Source organism: Mixophyes fleayi, chromosome 6 (genome assembly GCF_038048845.1).
Source record: "Mixophyes fleayi isolate aMixFle1 chromosome 6, aMixFle1.hap1, whole genome shotgun sequence".
In the NCBI taxonomy this organism is placed as follows: domain Eukaryota; kingdom Metazoa; phylum Chordata; class Amphibia; order Anura; family Limnodynastidae; genus Mixophyes; species Mixophyes fleayi.
The window spans coordinates 162,870,038-162,884,168 of record NC_134407.1 but is presented as its reverse complement, the minus strand read 5'-3'; the positions used below and the strand labels follow the sequence as shown (position 1 = coordinate 162,884,168).

General features: G+C 45.8%; 1 protein-coding gene across 1 annotated transcript in view; it reads right to left on the bottom strand.

Moving 5' to 3' along the window:
• The window catches only part of SKAP1 (src kinase associated phosphoprotein 1), a 260,926-nt gene that overhangs the window by 60,611 nt on the left and 186,184 nt on the right, over nucleotides 1–14,131 (bottom strand). Inside the window, exons 7-9 of the mRNA XM_075176982.1 lie at nucleotides 10,552–10,676; nucleotides 10,391–10,454; nucleotides 8,612–8,761 (exon numbers count right to left, since the gene is read on the bottom strand). Coding sequence (XP_075033083.1) covers nucleotides 8,612–8,761; nucleotides 10,391–10,454; nucleotides 10,552–10,676 — 339 coding nt within the window. The remainder of the gene's footprint in view (nucleotides 1–8,611; nucleotides 8,762–10,390; nucleotides 10,455–10,551; nucleotides 10,677–14,131) is intronic.

Sequence of the window (14,131 nt, the reverse complement as noted above, 5' to 3'; positions counted from 1 at the left end):
AACAAACAAATGACCATATAGGGAAAACAGTACAGAACAAGAAATGAGTAATACCATAACTGCAGAAGCTCCAGGCATAGCATTTATAGTGAAGTTGGAGCAGAAGGGTAGATATAGAGACAGGAGGGAAAAGGGCCCTGCTCATAAGAGCTTACATCCAAAAGATGCATAAATCATGCCTATGCAGCAGTCTGATTACAATGGGGGTAGCCGGGCCCATGCAGCAGTCGGATTACAGTGGAGGCAGCCAGGCCCATGCAGCAGTCGGAATTACAGTGGGGGCAGCCAGGCCCATGCAGCAGTCGGATTACAGTGGGGACAGCCAGGCCCAGGCAGCAGTTGGAATTACAGTGGGGGCAGCCAGGCCCATGCAGCAGTCGGATTACAGTGGGGGCAGCCAGGCCCATGCACACAGCAGTCAGATTACAGTGGGGGCAGCCAGGCCCATGCACGCAGCAGTCAGATTACAGTGGGGGCAGCCAGGCCCATGCACGCAGCAGTCGGATTACAGTGGGGGCAGCCAGGCCCATGCACGCAGCAGTCGGATTACAGTGGGGGCAGCCAGGCCTATGCAGCAGTCTGATTACAGTGGGGGCAGCCAGGCCCATGCAGCAGTCGGAATTACAGTGGGGGCAGCCAGGCCCATGCAGCAGTCGGAATTACAGTGGGGGCAGCCAGGCCCATGCAGCAGTCGGAATTACAGTGGGGGCAGCCAGGCCCATGCAGCAGTCGGATTACAGTGGAGGCAGCCAGGCCCATGCAGCAGTCGGATTACAGTGGGGGAAGCCAGGCCCATGCAGCAGTCGGATTACAGTGGGGGCAGCCAGGCCCATGCAGCAGTCGGAATTACAGTGGGGGCAGCCAGGCCCATGCAGCAGTCGGATTACAGTGCGGGCAGCCAGGCCCATGCAGCAGTCGGATTACAGTGCGGGCAGCCAGGCCCATGCAGCAGTCGGATTACAGTGCGGGCAGCCAGGCCCAGGCAGCTGTCGGAATTACAGTGGGGGCAGCCAGGCCCAGGCAGCAGTCGGAATTACAATGGGGGCAGCCAGGCCAATGCAGCAGTCGGATTACAGTGGGTGCAGCCAGGCCCATGCAGCAGTCGGAATTACAGTGGGGGCAGCCAGGCCCAGGCAGCAGTCGGAATTACAGTGGGGGCAGCCAGGCCCATGCAGCAGTCGGAATTACAGTGGGGGCAGCCAGGCCCATGCAGCAGTCGGATTACAGTGGGGGCAGCCAGGCCCATGCAGCAGTCGGATTACAGTGGGGGCAGCCAGGCCCATGCACACAGCAGTCGGAAACAATAGTTTCATTACAGTGCGATAGCAAGCTCCATTCAGCATTCTAATTACAATTATTATTAGTATTTATTTATATGGCGCCACAAAGTTTCCGCAGCGCCGTACAATAAGCACAAAAACAAACAAATGACCATATAGGGAAAACAGTACAGAACAAGAAATGAGTAATACCATAACTGCAGAAGCTCCAGGCATAGCATTTATAGTGAAGTTGGAGCAGAAGGGTAGATATAGAGACAGGAGGGAAAAGGGCCCTGCTCATAAGAGCTTACATCCAAAAGATGCATAAATCATGCCTATGCAGCAGTCTGATTACAATGGGGGTAGCCGGGCCCATGCAGCAGTCGGATTACAGTGGGGGCAGCCAGGCCCATGCAGCAGTCGGAATTACAGTGGGGGCAGCCAGGCCCATGCAGCAGTCGGAATTACAGTGGGGGCAGCCAGGCCCATGCAGCAGTCGGATTACAGTGGAGGCAGCCAGGCCCATGCAGCAGTCGGATTACAGTGGGGGAAGCCAGGCCCATGCAGCAGTCGGATTACAGTGGGGGCAGCCAGGCCCATGCAGCAGTCGGAATTACAGTGGGGGCAGCCAGGCCCATGCAGCAGTCGGATTACAGTGCGGGCAGCCAGGCCCATGCAGCAGTCGGATTACAGTGCGGGCAGCCAGGCCCATGCAGCAGTCGGATTACAGTGCGGGCAGCCAGGCCCAGGCAGCTGTCGGAATTACAGTGGGGGCAGCCAGGCCCAGGCAGCAGTCGGAATTACAATGGGGGCAGCCAGGCCAATGCAGCAGTCGGATTACAGTGGGTGCAGCCAGGCCCATGCAGCAGTCGGAATTACAGTGGGGGCAGCCAGGCCCAGGCAGCAGTCGGAATTACAGTGGGGGCAGCCAGGCCCATGCAGCAGTCGGAATTACAGTGGGGGCAGCCAGGCCCATGCAGCAGTCGGATTACAGTGGGGGCAGCCAGGCCCATGCAGCAGTCGGATTACAGTGGGGGCAGCCAGGCCCATGCACACAGCAGTCGGAAACAATAGTTTCATTACAGTGCGATAGCAAGCTCCATTCAGCATTCTAATTACAATTATTATTAGTATTTATTTATATGGCGCCACAAAGTTTCCGCAGCGCCGTACAATAAGCACAAAAACAAACAAATGACCATATAGGGAAAACAGTACAGAACAAGAAATGAGTAATACCATAACTGCAGAAGCTCCAGGCATAGCATTTATAGTGAAGTTGGAGCAGAAGGGTAGATATAGAGACAGGAGGGAAAAGGGCCCTGCTCATAAGAGCTTACATCCAAAAGATGCATAAATCATGCCTATGCAGCAGTCTGATTACAATGGGGGTAGCCGGGCCCATGCAGCAGTCGGATTACAGTGGGGGCAGCCAGGCCCATGCAGCAGTCGGAATTACAGTGGGGGCAGCCAGGCCCATGCAGCAGTCGGATTACAGTGGGGACAGCCAGGCCCAGGCAGCAGTTGGAATTACAGTGGGGGCAGCCAGGCCCATGCAGCAGTCGGATTACAGTGGGGGCAGCCAGGCCCATGCACACAGCAGTCAGATTACAGTGGGGGCAGCCAGGCCCATGCACGCAGCAGTCAGATTACAGTGGGGGCAGCCAGGCCCATGCACGCAGCAGTCGGATTACAGTGGGGGCAGCCAGGCCCATGCACGCAGCAGTCGGATTACAGTGGGGGCAGCCAGGCACATGCAGCAGTCGGATTACAGTGGGGGCAGCCAGGCCCATGCACACAGCAGTCATATTACAGTGGGGGCAGCCAGGCCCATGCACGCAGCAGTCATATTACAGTGGGGGCAGCCAGGCCCATGCACGCAGCAGTCGGATTACAGTGGGGGCAGCCAGGCCCATGCACGCAGCAGTCGGATTACAGTGGGGGCAGCCAGGCCCATGCAGCAGTCAGATTACAGTGGGGGCAGCCAGGCCCATGCAGCAGTCGGAATTACAGTGGGGGCAGCCAGGCCCAGGCAGCAGTTGGAATTACAGTGGGGGCAGCCAGGCACATGCAGCAGTCGGATTACAGTGCGTGCAGCCAGGCCCAGGCAGCAGTCGGATTACAGTGGGGGCAGCCAGGCCCATGCAGCAGTCGGATTACAGTGGGGGCAGCCAGGCCCATGCAGCAGTCGGATTACAGTGGGGGCAGCCAGGCCCATGCAGCAGTCGGATTACAGTGGGGGCAGCCAGGCCCATGCAGCAGTCGGATTACAGTGGGGGCAGCCAGGCCAATGCAGCAGTCGGATTACAGTGGGGGCAGCCAGGCCCATGCAGCAGTCGGATTACAGTGGGGGCAGCCAGGCCCATGCAGCAGTCGGATTAAAATCCAACAGCCAAATACCTACAATATTGCAGCTTACTTTGGTTCCAAATGAATGATTAAGCTCCTACATACACTAGCATTTCTACACTAATCTTCTTATACCAGGTAACGAATCTCTAGTGTATTTCTGTCTGGAAATAAGTGTATACCCCATATAGATATAGATGCAACTGCAAAGCATTTATGCTATAAAGAGAACAAGACAATCCTAACCAGAGACAGGATAGTATTCTTACTGCATAAATCTAAATGGGCATCTCTCTATTTATAACTTTTATGATGATACAGAGTCTTCATCACAAGTCTGCAACATATTTAACATCCATTAAAATGTTTCTAACACCTGGTGACACAATGGGTTAATACCTCCCATCTCTTTTGTTGTAAGTAAATCTTAACACACACTTTTAAAACAAGAACACAGAACAAAAGGAGAGAGAGACTAACACGGAAAGTAGGAAAAGCATAGGAAAGATATTACTGAGTGATCAAACCTTCAATGTGTAACATTAATAAAAAAACGGTTGCACAGAATTACTGTGCATGCACAGACTACTAGAAACCTAATGGGCAAAAATGTTCTACATTCATAAAAAACAAAAACCCTACACTGAGAAATTTTGTTTAAACCCCCCCCCCATTTCATCTTGCACTTGGGAATGTCCCCTTTTACTGTTCTTGAAACTTACAAATCATTCCCAAAGGGAAACAGGATTGTGGCACTTGTTGACACATTTCCCATTTTATTACGCATTTTTCATATTTTATCTATACTATTTTTCCATCAGTCTCTATATTTCTACATCTTGATCTTTCTATTACACTTTCTATCTGGATCCACCTAGCTCTCTATGCAAGTCCTGTCTATAATAGTCTCTCAATATTATATTGTTGCTATGGCAATCCTGTTGGATCAGAATGGTCACCTGATTCCTGTAATATAATTAAGATTGTATAATGTGGCACATTACATCCTTTTCAGTATGGATTTGTATGGACTATGTTGTTGTATTTACTGTGTACAGCAGAGGTTCCCAAACTGTGTGCGTAGACTCCCTGGGGTGCCTTGGCGATTTCACAAGGGTGCCTCGGCCAGGGCCAGTGGTAAGCAAGGCGGGGGACTACTTGGTAATTATTTTGGTTAGGTGTGCCTTGAAAAATTTATGGAGGCCCTAAGGGTGCCTTGAACTGAAAAAGTTTGGAATCCACTGGTGTACAGTGTTCTACGGAGTAAGGTATGGCACGTGTGATATGGTATTCATCTGAGCATAATGTTCTACTGAGTGTGGTAGGGTGTTCTACTGAGTATAATGTTCGCCGCCGGTGATATGGTGTTCGTCTGAATACAATGTTCTACCGAGTGTGGTATGATGTTCTATTGAGTGCCATATTTGCAAGTAGGGTGTTCTACTGAGTATAATTGTCACACACCAGGCTCTCAGGTCCTGTCACTTACCTCTTCGCTGCCTTTCCAGGTTGTCCCTGTGGCCCTCAGGCTCTGCTGGTTTCAGATCTCTCTGCAAGATGCTGCCCAGTCTGTCTCCACTCCAGAGATCCCTCCAGAATCAGGGAATGTGCGCTGCCACTTTGGATTCAGTCACATGATTCCTCCCAGCCAATCAGGGGATAGCAGCCTCCATTTCAGGTTTCCCTCCAAAACCTGTTCCTGGGAGCTACCATCTTGGATATGGTTACCTGATCCATCTCAGCAACTCATAGTGCTGCGTCTGCCCAGCTGACCGCAGTCTCCAATGAGGAATAATCAACTACTATAAATGGACTTCCTGGAGCCCTTACCTGTTGCCAGTGCAACGTTGTATTTCCAAACGCCAACTTTGATTCCAGCAGTCTTTCCTATTTGTTCCAGCTAAGACAGTGCAGTCTGCATTCCAACTCCAGTCCGGTTTCATCATTCCAGTTCTGTCATCCAGCATTCCGGTTCCATTCTGGAATCAGCAATCCAGTTCCTGCCTGGGCTCCTCTGCTAGCCTATCACCACCTGTGCCGGCCCTTTCATCTACATACAAAGTAACATTATCAGGCCACCCAGCTTTGTGTATGAAGCCACCAGCCTGTCTCCAGAGACACCACCCAGTCTGGGTACAGACAGATCCTCAGGCATGACAATAATGTTCTATGGATTATTTTATGATCCCATGATAAATGCCCCACCATGATTATGTGAAATCAAAAACAGCACAAATTCGCTACAGTATACAAATTTTGAACTGGCACCTGAATGAGTTAAGCTGACTTCCCTCTATGTCAGTAACCACATCCACTGTTTGACTAAAATCTGCCATACTTCCTTAGAATACTGATATAGTCCCACTTTGAATTTCTACTATGTCCACCTCCAGCTGATTGACAATTAGCACTACTAATATTCCCCTTACTACTATTTTCATTCTTGCTGTCTATTTGACACTTATTTTTTTTAAAAGTATTTTGGCTCTTTGGGCCAAAATAATTCGGAGACAATCATGCAAATACTGCCCTCTTTATTATATTATCTATATGTATTACTTTATAATGCCCTAAGCTAGTACTGTAGAATTGTTTTTAGCTGGGTCCTCAAGTATCATGGTACCATTGTTCTGCAACCCCAAGTATTAGTGACTGTGCCATAAGAGCTCTGTCCATCTGTAGAAGTAGGCTTCTTACTCCTCATGTAGTAAATCTTCTAGAGCACATTCACTGGTGTGAGACATACTGGTAGTACTGTAGGTACCTATAACCTCTGATTTTGCAACCACCAACTGCATCATTGAGTCAAGCTGTCTGATTTGTCTTGTGTCAGTGATTGTCGTGAAGTGGTGCTTAACCTTTATCAAGCTGGAGTCACAATTGACAGTGTGCCACTATTCCGAGCCCAAAAGAAGTGGTTTGAAATGGAAAGTATTGCATATTTGACAATCAGGACAGCCCAAAAAAAGATTCTGGGACCCCACTTGGGATTCCAACTCACAAGTTATATATTTCTTCCCACCTTTCTTACCATGTATCAAACATATAGCTTTATATCTCAATTATCCCTCTCCTGTTCATCAACTAACCTTTATTACATTATTTGGTGACATTTAGTCCCATAGTATCCTATTCTCATTTAACTATTCCCAGCTATATTTACTTTGGAAATGATTGTTTACAAGCAGTAATGCAATAATGTGTGAAGTATACAAACACATTTAAAAAAATGTAGAATCCTGGTGAAAACAATACTAATAGAATTGTCTCCATACACCAGGCGGATGCAGGATCTGGTTGTTGTAGGCACCTGCTCCCTCCCCAGTGACCAGGTAAGGTGAAGCTTGAGCAGAGTGTCTTCCTGGCACTGTGCTAAGTGATACTACCCCCCCCAAATGGAGCAGGCCAGTAAAAAGTATCCCAGTCCTGCTGTGCAGCTCCCAGAGGGCTCCAAAGTGATCCGTCTCACTTTCTTTCTGCCTTACGGGAAGTCTCTCCAGAGAGAAGGGTTTTTTTTTTTGTTGTAATCGCAGACAGTCTCTGTACTCATCCACATTTATAGCCATTAATGGCTTCAGTCTTCTAGCTGAATTCCAGCTCATCTCCAAGACGACAGGAGGGCTCAAAAGGTCTCGAGCACAGAAAGAAGGTCAGCTCTGATAGATTAATATACTAAGATAGGAATCCGTCTTACATTTGGTCTTTGTGTAATGCATGCAATCACATCAGCAAGCAGTTGATTAGAATCGCATCACAGAATGACTTTTTATGACAATATATATCTCAGCGCACATTTCGGTTATAACAGAACAGTAATCCCAATGCTGGATCTTACTGCTAAGTCGTTACAGGTGGAACATCTCTCGCACATTATATTTAAGATGAATTGTTTTGGTCTTGCAGCTTAAAGAGAGCTGTTCCCCAAATATTATGAGGGAGATTTGGCAAGCCCCCCCCATATGTTACTAAATGATTACTGAATGACAATTTCTAAACGAACCACATCCCAGCAGGGTGTCTTTATGTCACCATACTGCATTCTTATTTCCTGCTCCCTCTGCCCGGACATATATCTTTTAATTACGATGTGCTACATAAAACATTAAAACCACCTAATCTCTAAGTGACTTCTTTTGACTCTCTGCCATCTACTCCTGTCCACTCGCAGCGTATCACATTTGTCCTTATTCTTCTGGCTGCGGGGACCTCAATTTTGTTAAATGCAATTATGTTTAAGAGGTTTCTCTTTGTTGTACAACGTTGCAGACTACGTTGCTGCTTTAGAAATAAACAAATGATCCTTGCTTTATCCGGCAAGGCGAAACCTACAACATATGTGTTTCTAAGAGAGTGACTCTTAAACCCAGGACATCTTGAAGTAGTGGACATCACCAACACAACTGCTGTTTGTGCTCACAGAGCATTTTTATCTCTCCCCCTGTGCGCTGCATGCCTCCTGTACAATGATAGCTCTGGTAGCCAGGGCAGGAAGCACCAACCAGTTGTGGCAGGAGGACCAGCAGTGCAGAAACTAGCAGCCTACAGCACAGCTGTGCACGGACTCTGAACAGTGAAAAAGTGGACGGCGCTACAAAGAAATCTCACAGGAGCTGGGTTTTAATGTAGCAATTTGATTCAATTTTCCACTCTATAAAATTACCCATCACCGCTCCTTGCTGTCTAACAGACACCTTCACTCTTAATTTAACAATCTGATCCAATTCTGCCAGGGAAATTGGAAAAATTTATCACCTGTGAAATTTTATTTTTCCTCGGTTGTATCTGTTTTTGTAAAACTTCATTAACGACGATGACTTGCTGAGGAAATTATGTTGTTTTTTTTGTGCTACTTGGGACACAAGAAATGGCCCCAGCAGAGAGTGTATGCTCATTAGCATAATAAAACAAAGAGCCATACAATGAGCACAGGAAATAACCTATAGCTGGGAACAAGACAGCATGTGTGACATGAACGATGCCCTCTGGCTGTAACCTCTTACCTGGAACCACTTCGTAGATGTCATCATCCTCTATAGGGCTGTTTCCCCTTTCCAAAGGCGAGGGATGTAACACAGGTGAGGAGGTCAAACTCTTCACATCATCATAAGAATCCTCATCATCTTCGTAGGGTATAGAGGATGAAGCTATATCTGAAAATGAGAACTAAAAGGTGTTCATAAGGAGTGACAATAACAGGTGTGCTAGCCCGCACGTTGTATACTAGCCCGCACGTTGTATACTAGCCCGCACGTTGTATACTAGCCCACGCATCATATACTAGCCTGCACATTGTATACTAGCCCACGCATCATATACTAGCCCGCACGTTGTATACTAGCCCGCACGTTGTATACTAGCCCGCACATTGTATACTAGCCCGCACATTGTATACTAACCCGCACATTGTATACTAGCCCGCACATTGTATACTAGCCCACGCATGTCGTATACTAGCCAGCACATTGTATACTAGCCCGCACATTGTATACTAACCCGCACATTGTATACTAGCCCGCACATTGTATACTAACCCGCACATTGTATACTAACCCGCACATTGTATACTAGCCCGCACATTGTATACTAACCCGCACATTGTATACTAGCCCGCACATTGTATACTAACCCGCACATTGTATACTAACCCGCACATTGTATACTAGCCCACGCATCATATACTAGCCCGCACGTTGTATACTAGCCAGCACATTGTATACTAGCCCGCACATTGTATACTAGCCCGCACGTTGTATACTAGCCCGCACGTTGTATACTAGCCCGCACGTTGTATACTAGCCCATGCGTCGTATACTAGTCCGCACGTCGTATACTAGTCCGCACATCTCACAAAATACCTGCTTGTCAGCACAAAACATGCTCGTACCCCAACAACTAACCTGATCCTATACACACAATAACACAAGGCAGATCACAGGTTGGTGTTTATGTACCTTTAAGTACTGCCTGGCACAGAAATAGATCTACCTATATTCTATTCCAGCAAGGGGTGAGATTGTGCTCCCTTCTTACAGAGCAGCACTACGTATGTTGTGCACCTAGGCATGCAGGAATGTTTCTACCTATTTTGGAACTGAAATGCCCATTTCTTGCACAAGAGTAACCAATCCTCACCCCTACTATAACATTTTTACATTCCCCCCCCCCCAGTATAATGCAGGTATGACCCTCATTGATGTGTTAAAAGTAAGGGACATCTGGATGCCTATATTTCAAGTGAGTTCTTTTTATAAAAAAAAATAAAATTTAAATAATGGTGTATATTTATATATGTTGTGCATGGTTTGCATTTAAATGGAGTAAAGTTCTGGTTTGTGCCAGCACCAGCATATATTAATTGAGCGCAGTCTCCACCCCTGCCAGATCATTTAAGCATCTATTCCCACAAAACATAGCCTTGGTCTTGTAGTACAGTTGCTGCTGCGCAGCAATGAAGAACATGCCCCATCGATCTATCATATTCTGCACATTTCTTGTTACACTTAACAAATCCATGAACCATTACTCCATAAAACATGGGGCATGGTTCACAACTGGCATCACAGCATCCCTTCCAAGGGGTATATTTACTGAGCTGCGGGTTTGAAAAAAATGGAGATGTTGCCTATAGTAACTAATCAGATTCTAGTTAGCATTTATTTAGTACATTCTACCAAATGACAGCTAGAATCCCGCAGTTTAGTAAATATACCCCCAGCAATCCTATATAACCCTGACTGTGAGAACAGGGAAAAAGCAAAAAAGGTAGGTATTATACTTACCCCTTACCAAAAACTGTATCTGGTCAACCCAGTCCCTGGCCTCTGCTGGACTGGCAGCTGTGAACTGTAATGAAAAAAACAAAAAAAACAAAAAAACATTAGTGTATGGTAGTATTCGCTCCATTACAGTTTACTTTTGTTACCAGAACACTGGATATTACCTCATAGCTGCGGTTGCCCGGTGACACAAGCTCAAAGCAGGAATCTCGGCGAGAGTCTTTGCGGATGTTTGTAACCAACTGGGAACCACAGTCCTTTATGAGGAACCCACCCTTAGGGACCTTCCCTGCAACAAGATCAACATTTTCAATTTAAAAGGAAACCATCCTGCAACATGACTTATTTTAACTCCTCTAGTTTGTATAGTTTGCAGTGAACATGGTGAAGCTAAAAATATAAACAGGGCATGGTTTTAAGACATGCTTTTCTTCCTTGTCCAGCAGACGTACATTATTCACGTGTTACATACTGACAGATGATAATTAAATGCTATGTATTATTTGGATTGGTCATGCAACCTCCTCCCATTAATTTAGTCGCAGAACTTGCTTCAGGAACTTAAGTGCCTTTGAGACGCTACCTCCTATATTAGATTCCAACAGATACATTTCTTGGTGCTTCACAGGGTGTACTTTGCTCCATCCTAAACAGGGAGACCAGAGTTGACACTAGATGCCCGAAATGTGGTTTGTGTGACAGTGCCTTGTGGCACATGCTGTGGTATTGTCCGGAAGTCCAATGATTTTGGTTGGAGCTATGGGCCAATGTGTGTAATACTGTCCCTGGAGCCCCCCCTCCCCTCCCTTATGCACTCTCTCTTTGGCATATCCTTAGAAGACGCCCTCAACAAAACACTTTACAAATAATAATTTTTTATCTTCCTGACACTGGCGATAGTTACCATTGCCCGCATCTAGTGTGTTGTGGATTCACCCGTCTTCCAAAAGTGGTGGGCCCTGGTGAATGACGTCATGGGTCATGAGCGATACATGTACACTAATAGACATGCTAGTTGCAAATACCATCAGATTTGGTCTCGCTGATATACTTCTAGATCTAGAATACGCACTAGTGCCCCAAAACGTCACCAGCCTCTTGATTAGTTGCTCTGTCTCCACTGAGCTCAGACCCCTGGGTGGCCCGATTCTGCGCACCTGCCTTTAAACGTATCGACTTGAGTCAGGTTACTGTGGTTTCGCGATAGCCCCTATGAAAAGCGGAAAATCGCTCAGAGTACTTTTTAGCTCTACAGAACGTTTGAATGGAGGGAATTCAGTTGGCCGTGTTACTGGTAAAAGTGACGTTACCGTTAATACTGTAGTTTCAACGCTGGCATTTTGCTCGCAGCAAGCCGGGTTAAAATTACCGTAATAACGGTAACAGTTTTAACGCCGCGTTAATTCGGGGGATGTCTATTCAGTGCATACTTACTTTGTTCTAACAATATGTTATAAGAATGTGGATACCCAAGGTTTAGCAGTTATTGTTAGTTTAGTGTACTGGTAGAAACGGTTATGGTCTTGTCCAACATACAACACACTGGGGGGAATTCAATTCCCCCCGAATTAGCGTGGTGTTAAAGCTGTTACAGTTATTACGGTAAATTTAACCCTGCTCTCTGCTCGCGTTGAAACTACTGTAATAACGGTAATTAAGCGCTTTATTACCGTGATAACAGTAATAATGCGCAGGCAGCGTTACTTTTGACAGTAACGCGGCCAATTGTTCTCCCCATAGTGATGTATGTTGGAAAACTTGTTCATTAAAAACCACTAATGAACCTGAACCTAATGGCCACTGTCGTTCAGGCATTTCTGACATGACCACTACACAAGGTGCTCCCAGGTCTGTAACCCCTTCCTTCTTAATTAAGTCATAGTGGAGAATAAAATCAAAGAAAACCCCAACAGTGTATTCATTAAAAGCCATTTTCTTACTGCTTATACAATAGGAAACGGGCTCCCATATCACACTGCTAATAGATTACATAACTGCCCCCTGTTGCTCCATTATTAATGCATAAAACAGAGTTTCCTCCATCTAAAACCTGTAATTTATTGGTTTGTACACTCTCCTGATTTTCATTCTAAATACTACACTTTCCAACCCTGTCTTTCCATCATCAGACCGAGTTGCTTAATTTCTCTATCCTGGGATATGCCACAATACTGTTCTCTGGATACAATTACATCCAATGAAGAGAGAACAGAATAGCTTTGTTCTATTCTATCCCAGTTCAATAACAATAAACAACTCTGGCAGATAATAGAAATACCAGGATGAAATGTGCAGAGAAATCTGAAAATATAAAGCAATATAGTTAGTATAACAGTCCATCACATCTCCGCTTTCATGCATTAGGTAACAGTCCACAATACACCCATTGTTAATGCTTAGGTATGAGTCCCTAATCTAGTCAGTATTAATACATTCGGTATCAGTATTCAGCATTATTTATGATAATGTAGCAGGTGCCAGTCTTCGGTATACCCAATGTTAATGGTTTGGGAACAGACCCTTTTATCCACACTATTAAGAGAAGAGTCTTCAAAATTCCCACAATTAAACTATTCGATAAAGAGCTGCCTTTATCTAACTATAATACATGTAAATGGACCTAGTCCATTAGCATTTTTGCAACTGGTACTTGTATAATCAACATAACTACTATTACGATGAGCTATCACTATTACTAATAATTACTATTACTTCCCATGAGCTCAGTTTATGGCCACAGCAGCTACCGAGCCCAAGGATGCAACTTGTGTAGTAAGTAGAGATGAGCGGGCTCTGATATCTGAAATCCGAGCCCACCCGAACGTTGCCGATCCGGGTATTCCCGCCAATTGCAAAACTGAAACCGAGGCTCCGAGTCATAATCCCGCTGTCGGATCTCGCGATACTTGTATTCTATAAATTCCCTGCTAGCCGCCGCCATCTTCACTCGGGCATTGATCAGGGTAGAGGGAGGTTGTGTTAGGTGGTCCTCTGTCCTGCTATATCTCGTGCTGTGCTGTGCTTTTCAAAATAAATCCAAAACCTTAAATCCGAACCAAAACCTTTCGTCAGGTGTTTTGCAAAACAAATCTGAACCCAAAACCTCAAGCAAATCCGAATCCAAAACACGAGACACCAAAAGTGGCCGGTGCACATCCCTAGTAGTAAGGTACAGGAAATCTTCCTACAGGCTACATCTTTGGGCTCAATTCTTGCTACAACCTTATTAGGAGTGCAGATGACAGCAGCATCACATCGATCCCATGCAGAGCAGCAAGAAAGGTAAGAAGTGGTGGTGAAGACTGTTGTGACAGCGTGATTCATTACAACAGTGCAAGTCTGCGTATCAGTCTGTGTGTCAGGGCGAATCCTTGTTTCAGTGTAGATCTGTGTGATACTGAACACATATTTCTTTTAATTTGTGCATTATAAGGAATAATATATACACCCCTTTAAGGACATATATTTGAAGTCATCTTGGAGTCCTATAACCTGTATAAAATCATTTTATATGGTCATGGAACACTTGGGCAACTTCTAATATCCTTATAATTTACTGCAGGGGGTACATTATTCTATATGTTAATGCACTAGGTAATAACTTGTTCGTCATCACTGTTCCTGCATTAGCCAACAGCCCTATGTATTCCCATTGTTTTTTGGTAGCTATGCACCAAATCCAGAATTATGTTGGAGATCTGGGAGAAACCTAAGGGATTGTAGCTAAATAAAAAAAAGTTTAAC